Raw genomic sequence first — 14,249 nt, 5'->3', positions numbered from 1 at the left:
TCAAGCAGCCTATGCTTAATGATTTGGTCATTCATCAATAGAAACATTGTGTTGTTATCTGGCTCAGAAAGGGACCAGTCACTCATACGTTTTGGACTATAGACAAACATAGCTTTTAAATGTTTGTATTGTAAGACCGCCTCTCAGAGGGCCCATCAGGACTTCCTGTATAGGGGCCCAGATTTTGGTGCAACGCCCCCGCCTCCGCATATCGTATAAATAATCATGGTGGGCTGCCATGGCCAAAAATGCCAGGGCCGATTTTTTGTCCCAGTCCAGCCCTGTCTGGAGCAATCAAACTTCAGACTCCAAAGACTCACCTGCTACTTAGGCAACAAAATGACAGAACAAATGTAACTAAGGTTCTATGAAACAAAGACCTGTCGAGTGACAAAATCAAAGGAATACTCTCTACGGAACCAGGTGAGATAATTTTGGGTTTTGCAAAAAAAATTCATGGGAGAAATTTGCTTATCCTTTTTTTGGATTACACTTTTTCTTTTCATATTTACAGTTTATTGTCTTCTATTTTGTCTTCAGACCATGTAGTATTTATTTTGTTTAAATATGTAATTCATTTCCAAGAATCCCTTGTGCGTTTAACACGGCCATTATTAATGATTGTTACATTACGGAAATGTGAGCTGTAGCCAAAGTGAAACCATAAACGGTGGTCTTTATGATCTGAAGGTGGAGCATTCATTATCTTATAAAGAAATAGGCTATTGTTTCTAAACACACAGCGTGATATCCAACTTAAGCCAACAAGCGCAGGTCAATTCCATTAGAGCAACTCACTGTAGTTGAATGTCAATCATTCACGAAAATGATGACCTAGGACCGGCTGGATAAGCTGTTATCTTTGCTAGCATACAGCAGTGTTTCAGTATAGTATTTATGATAAACTAACAGAGGATATGTTTGTAAATGCATGTGTTTGTTTACCTTGTCATCTGGGCTGAATGTGTCTAAAATTTCCTTTGTTGAATAATTTATTACGAAACCTCTGAGTGGGGCTGAGCCATACAGAGATTCCCCATTTACTGCAAAGATCAAGCCATCTTCATACACACACACACACACACACACACACACACACACACACACACACACACACACACACACACACACACACACACACACACACACACACACACACACACACACACACACACACACACACACACACACACACACACACACACACACACACACACACACACACACACACACACACACACACACACACACAAATAATTTGTTAAAAGTTTTGTTCTAGCATTTGTAGCCAAGATATTGTGACTGTTAACAAGCAATTTTGGTCAAGTTTCAATAACCCTGGAAGCTTTATTCTGTTATTCAATAGCATCTTTTCTTAGTCTCCCCGTGCTTATGACACACAACCAAATTTGTAGCAGAGGATTTTTGTTATAAATTTGTGTCTGTTCCCAGCCATGACATTATGAGTTCATTTCTCAGACTTAACAAAAACTTCTCCAGACACTTTAAAGACATTATAAAACTTTTCACAGGGTTAAATAATCCTAACCATGACAAGTATATAAAAAATTATGGCGTCAATTGCTGGAGTGCTAGGCCTGTCACGATAACACATTTTTCTGTGCGATTAATTGCCCCACAAATTATTATGATAAGCGATAATATTGCCGTTTTGAGACCATTTTCAACTAATATAATGATAAAGGCATAATAATGCAAGTACACCCTTTCGAAGATCAATACACTTTTGTTTTTAAAGAACACTGGAACTGGATGTCTGCAAGACATTTAAAATATCCAGAATAAATTAACAAAACAACCAAAAACAATAAATAAAATTGACTTGTTTTTTCCCAAGCTGGGAAAACTGCATCGGGTGATTGTGTTTAAGGTGAAGATTCAGGTGTGTTGTATTGGCGTGTTTTGTTGATATTAGCCTCGTTTGAGAAGGAGCCGTCTTGCTCAGACCTATGCAATTATGACGCGCGTCTTGCTGACGCGGCTGCAAGACGGCTCCTACTCAAACGAGGCTATTGTTTTCAAACAAATGCGACATGTCGGCTCGCTCAGGTTAGTTGGTTCGCCCCGGCCGTTGGGTTTGAAGCCGAAGTGCTCCCACACGGCAACTGTCGCGTTCGGCTTAGACACCAACTACATCTTTTTATTCCTCCAAATTTTTGTTTTCTTGCTCTCCTCCTCACGGGGCTCTCATGCTGCACTTTGTGTAACGCCAGGGCTCTGACTCCCACACAGAGACCATGCAACAAGTGAATGACACGTGACAAGGTGGTTTACTCGTTGTGCCCTCAACTCGGCCTGTAAGGCAGCGCTGCAGGAAAGGCACCATTAACCATCACCAACTGAATGCCCTAACCCTGCGCGCTGCCTTGAAGAATTCAGTTGGGGCAAAAAACACCAATTAGGCAAGAGGGCAGATACACCGGAGTAAAAACTTTTGATATCCAGTGTATTTGATAGATAGAGACACGAGGAAAACAAACAAGCGTGCGAATGGAAATTATTGCGGCCGGCAAAAAAATATCGCTCATTTTAATTTAACGCTCAATCAATTGATTTATTGTATATCGCGACAGGCCTATGGAGTGCCCATATTTTCATTCAGACTGAAGTGAGATTGGGAAGGAAAACAGTGCCATAGTGGGTAACACTTTATAATAATGTTCATTTATAAGTGATTCATAAGTAATATATAAGAAATTAGATAATGAGGAACTAATGATTTACAAAACAGTAATATATATTTATACATGATTAATAAGTGCTATGTAAACATCTAACAAATGTGTTGTAAATCATCTATAATCATCTAGTAATTCATGAAATTTTCATTAACAAATCATTTGTAACAAACCTTTTTGCATCCCTCTAATCTAAAGTGGAAACCATTCATCAGGTACTAATGTGTAGTAGGAGTGACCTCAACTAAAAATGTACATAGTCGAATCTTATTGGTCGAATCTTGCCAATAGTCAACTAATCGTTGTAATGAGAGAATTATGTATAATATGATGAGAGATATAGCATATTGTATTCCTCTGTTAAATGCTAAACTGAAATAATAGTCCTGTTCTTGACATCGAAAAACCCCCTCCCCACACGAGAAATGTGCATTCCACACCTTGGTTACACCCAGGCTAGAGTCTTCAGACTGTCCCCCCGTCCCCCCTCACATGACTGACCAATTGAGAGACACTGCATTGTTGTTATGGTGAACTGAAGCCATTGCTGTAACTTCTATAAAGCATGTGACTTGCTGTCTGAACTGGGCCATTCTCATTCTCAACGAGAAAGCTACGTGCTGGCTGGATCAGGATGGACCGTCATGTTCTTAGGATCCAAGAATATGAAGCTTCTGTTTGATTGATTAAATGGTCTTTGCTTTAAAACAGAACATTACTTCTCATTTTCTCTCAACATCGTCAAATCGTGTTATTTTTTTCCTTTTTATTGATCCATATTCTCATTCGCAATATTGGCACATTTTTCCCCAAACCATGCAAAGACGCAACTCTTCTTGAGTTGGCATAAGAATGTTTGTCTACCATAGTCGTTAACTCACACCAAGGAGATTGATTAAAAGTTTGAGTTGGTTTCATGTTTTTGTTAACAGTGATGTATCATTATTAATTGGGAGAATATAAGCAATTCCATGTGATATCAGACATTCAGCCCCTCCATATATTCGATAGCCGGGTTTGTCATCTATTCTTGAACAGTGTCAAAATATGACTAAAGAATGTCTAAAAGTGACAGCAGGGAAGATACAATGTCAGTAGTGTCAGGGGGACAGACGAGCACAGTGCAGGTTGTCTGTTTCATAGAGAGTTCATGTGGTATTTGGGGTGACTACAAGAAGACATATGGCACAATACTCTGAATGGAAACCAATGTCGCAAATGAGAATATCAACTCAAGCTTATAATCAATCTCCTTAGTGTGAGTCAATGCCTAAGGTAGACACACATTATAATGCCAACTCACAAAGACAAACTCAATCAATAAGCAGGAAAGAAATAGCATGAATTGACCAGATTCGACCAATAAGATTCAACTATGTAGATTTTTAGTTGAGGACAGCCGTACTACACATTTGTACCTGATGAATGGTTTGCACTTTAGATTAGGGGGATGCAAAAAGGTTTGTACTTAATAATAATTTACCAATGATTTGTTAATGAGAATTTCATGATTTACTAATAGCTTTATAGATGACTTACAACACATTTGTTGTATGTTAACATAACACTTATTAATCTACAAATATATATTAATGTTTGTAAATCATTAGTTCATCATTATCTAATGACTTATATATTACTTCTAAATCACTTATGAATACCTTATAAATGAACATTATTATAAAGTGTAAACCCTACCCCCAATACGACCCTGATATGAAGATAAAACAAAGTTGAAATTGTTCTCTAGCCAAAGTCTGGCATTCTAACTGACTGACTGACCTCCAGCAGGACTGTATGTGATGGCAAACACCTCCCCTCCAAACTCCTCTTTCTTGATCTCCTTGACAAACTCTCCGGTGTCTGCTATGAAGCACTGGATGCGTCCGTTCTCCCTGTCGGCCACACACACCTCCTGTCTGTCCTGGAGGAAGGCCAGGCTGTGAGGGATGTGGAAGGGTGTGTGTCTGCGTCTGTCTGAAGAGCCTGGAGCAGGGACACACAACAACAGGACTCAAATGTGCAGATTGGCTCCACTTATTATTGGTGCATAGGCCTAGATTTCTGGGTGGGGAAGCAGGGGATATGTCCCCTTCAATATTTAGAAGAGGTAAATTTGTCCCCCTAAAAGTATATCCTTTTACCTGTTACTATTAGCCCTTCGGGGTTTCTGAATTAGATTGTGTCAAGTGTCTAATAAGTTAGGTCTGGGGCACACATCCTGCGTCTATCTCTGGAGCGCGTCTGCGTCTGTTACTGCTACGTCTCTCTCGCTGTTTTCGACCACACATGTAACTTCTCAGCTGCTGCTGCGTTGCTTATAAAAGCCCTGTCCTTTCTACATAGAGTTTTCATAAATAATTCCCATTACCGTAGTTTTCGGACTATAAGCCGCGCCTTTTTCCCCATTTTTCGACCCTGTTATTACACAGCACAGTATATGTTCTGTAGCTACTAGGGATGGGCGTTAGTAGGGGAGACCGGGGTAAGTAGGCACACTTTTTACTCTAGTGAGAATTGCTCATCACCTAAACATCTTTCAATAGTCATTCCTACATTAAATTGAAGCTTAAGGTGTTGGCTTGAAATGTGAACCCCTCTCTTTTTCTAACTTATTGTAATACATTTACCATCAAAGACTCTCTAACACATTGTGACAACCAACCCCATCAAGGGGTCGGTTGTCACACACTATGGGGTTGTCTGTCACAATGTTATCTTAATGGGAAAAATCTTAAAAAGAAGGCAAGAAAGCTGAACTAAATTTGAAAGTTTAATTTCATTGTCAAGTTGAGAAATAGGCCTACATAACTGTATGCATCTTAACACAAAATGAGCAAGGAATTAACAAAAAGGAAATCCATATTAAGACCAACCTACTGTATGTAACAACATAAAGAACAAAACAAATAGGTCTAACAATAATAGCCTACTCAACTAGGATACACACATTCACTATCTGAGTTACAGTGATGGCAAATGTAGGGTCTGCTCACTCTAACTAAGCAGAGATTGTGTGCCCACTGGTTGCACAATACAACACTTCTCCCTTACCTCCCCTGAACGGGTGCTGGAGAAAGTTTCCATACAAACCAAACACAAACTATCCTCTTCATCTGATGAAGATTCCTGTCTCTTTCTCTTCTGTTTCTTCTTCCCCAGCTGGGGTGGAGTGCACTAGGGTGCAGTAGCTTTGGCAACTGGTCTAGTTTGGGATGCACTGGGTCGTTTTGATTTTGTTGCCCTTTTTCTCTTTTGCATGCTAGCTGCCTTTCCTGCTCTATTCTCTCCTTCTCTGGGGTGTCAGTGAGGATACAGCTTGACATTTTATTTCGTTATTGGGTTCCTTTCCTGGATCCCCAACTGGAATTTCTTGCTAGCATCAAGGCCAACAACCATCTGACAACTAATTAGCTTGCTAAAAACAATCTAAACTATAGCTTACCCTTCACACTTTTTTAGGGTAACAAGTGTTTTGTTATAAATCCATTGTGTAAAAGCCTACAAGAAAAATACTGAGGAGCTAAATATTTTCAATTTGACATGAAAAACACTAACAGTCCTCTCACCTCAAATTCAGCAGTCTAACTCCAAGGAAGACTATGTAGGTGACCTCTGATCCCAGTTGTGGATATTTACATACCAAAATTTAACAGACAGCACCTTCTGGTTCCGAGATATAACGATTGTGACAACCTACCCGTGTGACATATTACCCCGTTCTCCCCTAATCGAGTACTCCAGTAGCCTACTCCTCATTTCAAATGAAATCCATAGGTGGATGAGGAATTTTTTTTTTTTTTTTTCTTTTTTTTTTTTTGTCTGTAGCCTTTAGGCCGGCGGGCCGCCCCTATTTTGAAATGTTATATACGTGTACAAAACGGCACAAAACGGATAAAATAGAGTTTAACAAAATTAAATATTTTGATGCAAGTGCAATAAACTGAGCATCGTGTCAAACAGCAACTGCAAGTAACTGCCACCTCCGTGCCACCGCAGCGCAGCCTGTGTTCTCCACGGCACCGCAGAGCTGAACACGGTCTCTCCTTTCTCCAGAACATTTTCAGGAATATAACTGTCCAATTATTTCAAAGCAGATGATAAAGTTACGTTTATAAAAAGGGGAGATGACACCTGTTACTCTCAGTTAGTAATGAGTAGACTCCAGGTGAGCATGCAAGGTGCTCTCCGCTTGGAAAGAAAAGTAAAGAAGAAGCAAGGCTTACTTCAGGCACATTCGCTCTGATTTATATGTATTTAAATTGTAGGACAATCATTTTATATTATTTGCTGCCCTTCTTATTTTAAATGGAGACTTGGGCTATTATTTTTTGTTACAACTACAGCCCATGCTTTTTTTCTCTTTTTTTCTCCCCACCGCAGACCTACTCGATCGGTTTAAATTGTGGCCCGTCTATTTAATTACTTTCAGTGAGGAAAAGGTCAGGGTTCGACATAACGTATAGCCCGATGGCCCGGGGCCAGTAAAATCATATGCAGGGCAAGTTGATTGGCCAGTCACTGTCCCGCCCGGGCCAGTGACTGGCCAATCACAGTTCAGTAGGCTATCTTTTTGTAGACTACATCATGGTTCATTGAAATGCGCGTTGAGAGTCGGAATGAAAGCAGTGTTTATTTAAGACTCAATATAATAAACCTAATATAAAATATATTTTTTAGTGAAAGGCCAGTGGACAACCGATGCGTGGGCGTTTTGACAGGCGGAGCAACAAGCGGGTGCACTCTCGCTCCGTTGGCAGAGCTGCCAGTGCCTACCGTCCGCCTGTGAGTCGACAAATGAATCGACTTGCTTTGCCCCCTTTCTTTCTTCCCACAGCAGAGGTTGAGGTGCAGAAAATGATAACTGCGCTTTTCCTTTATCTGCCGCCGTAATGTTACAGTATTTGCATCCAAGCCCCAATGGTAATACAAATGAGAGGCGTTATTTAAACGCTGTGAATGCGTCTCTGGTGATTGTGTCGGTTGTAGACAGAAACGAACGGAGGGACTCCGCTCACTGTACAGTTCCTATAGTCGCGCAGTTTGGCACTGTGTTTTCAGGCTCGAGACATTCAATCAGGTCGCGGAAGTCTTTCCCATTGAAATCGCTAACGGGGAGAATATCCCCGGTTATTATTTTAGCCACAAACCACAGTTCATCTGCGCGGCGGCTCACTCACTCGCTGGCGAGATCACACGGTGAAACGCTGCTGTGATCGGACGAAGGCATTGTGTGTTTTGTGTGTTTCTAAGGTGATTTAACGTCATAGTCTTAGACGAGCGTTTAACTTATGCTGCATATTTTGCACTGCATTGTTTTTTATCAATAGTTTGAAAAAATGGTCCCACACCGGACTCTTATGTGAAGCTGACACTTCATGGAGAAGTGACACTCCTGCAGCGCGCTCACGACCAGACGTGAACTCACATACACGGTGAAATCTCCCATTAAAAAAATGGCATAACCCACTGATTTTCGGATTTCTATTCTATTTTTAAAGTCAACTTGAGCGCAAGTGGAAAACCGGTCATTCGGTCGACACATTCACATCCCTAATGCATATAGAGATAGTAATAAAAACAGCCTACCACACCACAAAGAATGATCAGACCTTCATCTCTTGTTTTTTTTTAATGTTTGAACATGATTTCTGCAGGTGAACTATTCATTAAACTGCCCAAATTCAAGAATAAAAACAACCATCAAACTACTGGACTTTAACATACTGGCCGACTCTTTCAACATACTTTCAGTTGTAGGCTTCTATCAATATGTTTGCCTGGTTTTATATTATGTGTATGAGCAATATCAACATTTCATATAATTAACTAAAAGAAAAATAACCAAATCTAAAGGGAATATCTATACTGTTACAGTATATATATTCCCTTTAGATCTGGTTATCTTTCTTTATTTTTCTAATACAGGTATTATAATTATTGACACTAAATTATGAAGAAACAAAAAGTGTGTGCAGGGCCAGTGAAAATATACAAGGGGCCAGTAAAACTCGGATCCACTGGCCCTAGGAAAAAAAAGTTATGTTGAACCCTGAAGGTGTTTTAAACTTGTGGAAAAAAAATCCTTAATATCATATGACAACTGTGACTGTTTGACAATAAGCATTGAGCGCTTTATTGCGGTGAACCATTATTCTGCAGACAGATGCGTTGCGTTCTAAAAATAGAAAAAAGTTTAACGAGGAATCGATTGATCCTCGAGGAATGCAAGCAATCACATGTACTGCTGGTGTACCACAGGGCTCGATATTGGGCCCTGTTTTGTTCAGCCTGTATGTCAATGATTTACCAGATGTCTGTAGAAATATCTACATCATATCTTATCATATCATAACTATATGCTGATGACGCTGTATTGTACTGCCATGCCAGCTCTATTCAAGAAGCTGCTGCAATGCTTTCAGGAGCTATGGTACCAGTGTCCCATTGGCTCCAGAGCTGCTGTCTGCATTTGAATATAAGGAAAACAGTTTGTATGTTGTTCTCTCGACGGCCAACAGGCGGACAGCAACCTTCTGTCATGGTGGGTGGAGAGAGGCTTGAAGTTGTTGATCATTTTAAGTACCTTGGGGTCATTTTTGATTCTGGTCTGAACTTTGAGCGGCATGTTAAGAAGGTTAGAAATACAATTACATTTAATTTATCCAACTTCAAGCATATAAGACCTTTCCTGACCATGGAGACGGCAAAGACTTATATGCATGCAATGATTTTTGCCCATATCTCGTACTGTTATACAATATGGTCACACACATCTGAGACCACCCTTAAACCAATCAAATCTCTATTCAAAAGAACACTTAAAATACTAGTCAAAAAACCCATATCCTACCACTATTGTAAAATTGTTAATAAGCATAAAATCATGGACCTTGATAGTTTTCAACAGTTTTTGGATGTTTGTTTAATTTATAAGGTTTTAAACGGTCTAGCCCCTCCACCACTGCAGAACTACATAAAGAAAAAATCCCCTAGAGTAAACACCAGGGCAATAACTAGAGGTGACTGTGAAATACAACGGCGCAGAACCAAATTTGGCCAAATGGTCCTGTCCATCAGAGGAACACAGTCCTGGAATGAATTACCAGCTCAAGTCAGAGACTGTACCACCTACACCACATTTAAAAAGACCCTCAAAGAGTGGTTAGTAGCAAGCCAGACCTGTTCTCATGCATAACTTTCTCTTCTTTTCTTCCTGATGTTGTTTTGTTTCTTTTGTCTTTTCTAACCGCCTATACTGATTGGGTGTCAGTGTAAAACTGTATTTTAGCTAGTTGTGAATTAATTGTGTAAAATTGTTTTATGTAGCTGTATATTGATGTATTGTATTATGACTTTCCTTAGGACTACGGATGCGAATTAGCATTTATGCTAACTCCGGCATATTTACATTGATGCTCTGCTGACATGTTGATTAATATGCACTGTCCTAATCAAATAAAACTAAACTAAACTAAACTTGAGTAGCGAAAACACTACTCGTGCCAATCCCTAGTAGCTACTATTGCACTAAATGGTAACACTTACGTTATGCAACTTGTTTGTTGAAATGTTAATAAATGGGAGCTTCCTCAAGCAGCCATCTCTTTTCCGACAATCCCCTCTGTGCACAAACTCTTACGTATGGTAATTAAACATTAAAACACCTGCGGATTATAGTCCAGTGCGGCTTATAGTGCGGAAAATACGGTAATATGAAATGGTTTCATATCATTGTATGATGCAAATGATTAATATTGCATTTCGACAGTTACCCGTGTGCCTCATTGCCTTTTTTTTTCTCTCGCCACAGTTTCACTTATGGGAAGTTTTATTTTGAAAGCGACACACCAGGAAATAGTGAAACTACAGCTAAAGCTGCTGGTATGAAGTCAATATGACTGTCAACAGAGTATTTCTCTATCAGTTAGAGCAGAGAGACCCGAGAGAGACGCGCGTCTCTCCGCCTCCCGAGGTGAAGTGGAGCGTTGCTGCAGACGCGCCTCTGTGGAACTGTAGTGTGATAGTCTGGCGGAAGGGGTTTAGACGCTGGTCAGCTACCCCCTCCCCTTCCTGTTGCTGGCGTTCCTGTATTGAGCTCCCCCTCAAACTAGGAAACAACTCGCTCACAGTCAACTTGTCTGTGCTGAGCTCTCCCTTACACACACACACACACACACACACACACACACACACACACACACACACACACACACACACACACACACACACACACACACACACACACACACACACACACACACACACACACACACACACACACACACACACACACACACACACACACACACACACACACACACACACACACACACACACACACACACACACACACACACACACACACTGTTTTTGAGATGTTAAGTTCAAGGAACGCATCGTTGCAGCAGTTCAGGAAGTCCTCTGTAACCTGGCCATGCACAGTCTCATCATTATTGAGTAGGCTGACAATGACCAAATCATCAGCGTATTTGATGATGAAACGGTTGTTGTGGTTACTGCGACAGTCATCAGTGTATAAAATAAACCAAAGAGCAGAGAGAACACAGCCCTGTGGCGAACCAGTGGAGTTGGACAGAAGGCTAGACACTGTTGTATTCACCTTAACACTTTGGGATCTTTTAGTTAAAAAATCCAGTATCCAACCCACTAAACAAGGATCTAGGCTAAAGGAGTTAATTAGCTTCTCAACGAGAACATGGGGCTGGATCGTATTAAAAGCAGAGGAGAAATCGACAAAAAGTAGCCTGGCATGCTTCTTACTGCCTTCAAGATGTTTAAAAAGTAGATTGAGAAGAGTAGCAGTTGCGTCCTGGACGCCTCTTCCCTCCCTGTATGCAAACTGAAAAGGGTCTAGAAGGCTCTTGGTTTTTGCAATGAGCTCTGATTTGACAAGCTTCTCAAACTGCTTCATGACCAGGGAAGTAAGGGCTACGGGTCTGAAATCGTTAAGTGATTTTGGATTATTGCACTTGGCAACGGGTACTATAGTGGACTGTTTCCAGAGGGAGGGTACTATCTGCTGACAGAGATCTGTTAAAAATCAAATTAAAAATGGGACCCAATTGATCTGCGCAGGTGTTTAATAAGCGGCCGCCGATGTGATCGGGGCCTGGGCCTTTACGGGGGTTGCATTTTTTAAAACAATTGGTCACATCCTGTTCCTTAAAAAAAGGTTTAGAGGGGGGGGGGGGGGGCAGACAGAAGTCTGTTTTTGATCACAGAGTGTTCCTCACTAAAATCATGCGTTCCGAATCTGACATAAAAATCATTGAGGCTCTGAGCAAGGTGCAGGTCACAGGTGTAGTTGGCTAATGAAACCTTTTTTCTTTTATCTTTCAGCCCAGTGATGGTTTTCATGCTGTCCCAGGCAGAGCCCAGATTGTTAGCTTTAAGTTGGCTCTCAATTTTTTCCTTGTAGGTCTTTTTTGCCAGCCCAGACCTCTCTTTTAATTTCTTTTTGCAGACGTCTCAGTTCTACTGTATTACCCTCTTTAAAGGCTTTGTTCTTCATATGAAGAAGAGGTCTAAGGGACTTAGATACCCACGGTTTAGAGTTAGGATACACTTTGACTGTTTTCTCAGGGATAACTATATTCTCACAGTACACAGACCAGCTAGTAACAACATCCGTCAGTTCATTGATGTCAGCAGAGGACTCGGTGAACATGTCCCAATCTGTGGCCTCAAAAAGGCCCCGGAGAGTCTCACATGCGTTTTTATCATTCCAGTTCTTAATGCGAATGCTCTGCACTTTGCCCCTTTTAAGTGCAGTGCGGTAAACAGGAAAAAGATGTACACAGTTATGGTCGGAGGACCCCAGGGGCGGGAGGGGTACAGATTTGTATGCATCTTTTATGTTGCCATAGCACATGTCTAAGGTTTTATTAGACCTGGTCGGACAAGTGACATATTGATGGAAGTCTCTTGAGAGTCTTTTTCAGGGAGACATGGTTCATGTCACCGAGGATGAGGTTTGGTGCGTCAGGGGAGTTTATCTGAAGTTTCTGTACAACCTTTATGTTGAATGTGCTCACAGGCCCTAACTTCATTAACTTTTGGATGAATGTAAACAACTGTAATAAATATCTGTGGGAACTCCCTCGGTAGATATGCTGGCCGCAGGGAGACAGAGAGCAGTTCGACATCGGGAGTACATAAACTTTCCCTAACAATGACAGATTTAACATTGCACCAACGCTCATTAACATACAAACATACCCCTCCGCCAGTTGACTTGCCCGTGATTGAGGCGTCCCGATCCAGACGAAAGGGTGTCCCAAAGCCATCGATTTCCAGATCGGTGGCCAAGTCACGTTCTGATAGCCAAGATTCCGTGAAGGCTAGAAGGTATGCGTTCCTGAAATCGTGATTACAGCCGACCAACTCCTGAAGTTCCTCAGATTTATTCCTAAGGGACTGCACGTTGGAAAGGATGATGGAAGGCAGCGGGATGCGGGAAAGGGGTTGTAGCTTCCGCAGGCGAGTGCCTCCTCTCCGTCCTCGCCTTCTGGTCCTTCTCCTCGTCCAGCAGGCTCCGGAAGGGTCGTTGGGTCTCAGTAGATCCGCAGGATTTGGCCGAATCAGGTCCGCGGGTGGCTCCTGTATGTTGTTCCAGTGAAGTAGCAGCTCTGCGGTGTATTGGATCCGAGCTGGCCGTACGGGAGACGGCAGTGTGTGTCCCAGGCTCCACGTCAGCTGGAGCACCAACCACGTTAAAAGCAGAGCGAGTAGATCCATAATGGGGAAATAAAGAGAAAAGACAGTTCGGGCTCTTAAAAGGAGTGTTCCCGCTCTGGGAGAGCAGTCCCAGGCGGCTATCCTCCGTTGTTAGCGTAGGTCCGAGTAGCAGCTAGTGGCTAGATAGCGGCTAACCGCTAATCACCGGCAAGGCTCTGTGTTCCTTTCCCTCCACAGCTAAAGACGAGCCACGCTGGGGATCGAGTCTTGCTGTACGGCAAAACTCGCCCGAGATATGACCAGAGAGTTCAGGCTCTTAGTAAAGAGTGTTCCCGCTCTGAGAGGGCAGTCCAGGGCAACTTTCTCCTTCTGATATCCTAGCTCCAATTAGTTAGCCGGCTTCCACTCCCAGTCCCAGGCTCAAAACAAGCCCCGCTGGGGATCGAATCTTGCAGCCAAGTTATGGGTCAACGGTGCACTTATCGTCCACAGGCAAAGTACATAGAACGCACATAAATGGTAAAATAACAACCAAAAGACAGACAAGTAAACGCACAACTCCTGCTGTCGGTCGCTGCGTGCACATGCGCCCTGACACCCTGGTTAGTACAGCCTCACACACTAACACTAGATGTTTGTGATTGGTTTAAAGAAATAAAAACAGGCCAGCCCAGTTTCCTCCCGAATAGACGGCTCTAAACGGCGTGCTTCCAGACCATACTACTTGCTGTAGTTTGGTCTGGCTTTGCGAGACTAGTAGTGTGATAACACGGCCGCCAAAAAAAAAGTCAGACGCAGACGCGCAGTAGACGCTGGATGTGTCCCAGGCTTTAGACTCAGAGAGTATGT

The 14,249-nt window shown here is 41.9% G+C and overlaps 1 protein-coding gene across 2 annotated transcripts in view; it reads right to left on the bottom strand.

Annotated features, from left to right (window-relative positions):
* The window catches only part of pam (peptidylglycine alpha-amidating monooxygenase), a 126,260-nt gene that overhangs the window by 54,017 nt on the left and 57,994 nt on the right, over positions 1–14,249 (bottom strand). For both annotated transcript variants that reach the window (XM_080046837.1, XM_080046838.1), the window contains 2 exons: positions 4,482–4,685; positions 946–1,061 (listed from right to left, as the gene is read on the bottom strand). In XM_080046837.1, the coding sequence (XP_079902963.1) occupies positions 946–1,061; positions 4,482–4,685 (320 nt within the window). The remainder of the gene's footprint in view (positions 1–945; positions 1,062–4,481; positions 4,686–14,249) is intronic.

The sequence above is a fragment of the Ammodytes marinus genome (genome assembly GCF_949987685.1).
Source record: "Ammodytes marinus genome assembly, chromosome: 18".
NCBI lineage: Eukaryota > Metazoa > Chordata > Actinopteri > Uranoscopiformes > Ammodytidae > Ammodytes > Ammodytes marinus.
Note: the sequence above shows the minus strand (reverse complement) of the source record. Positions and strands in the feature narration are given on the sequence as shown.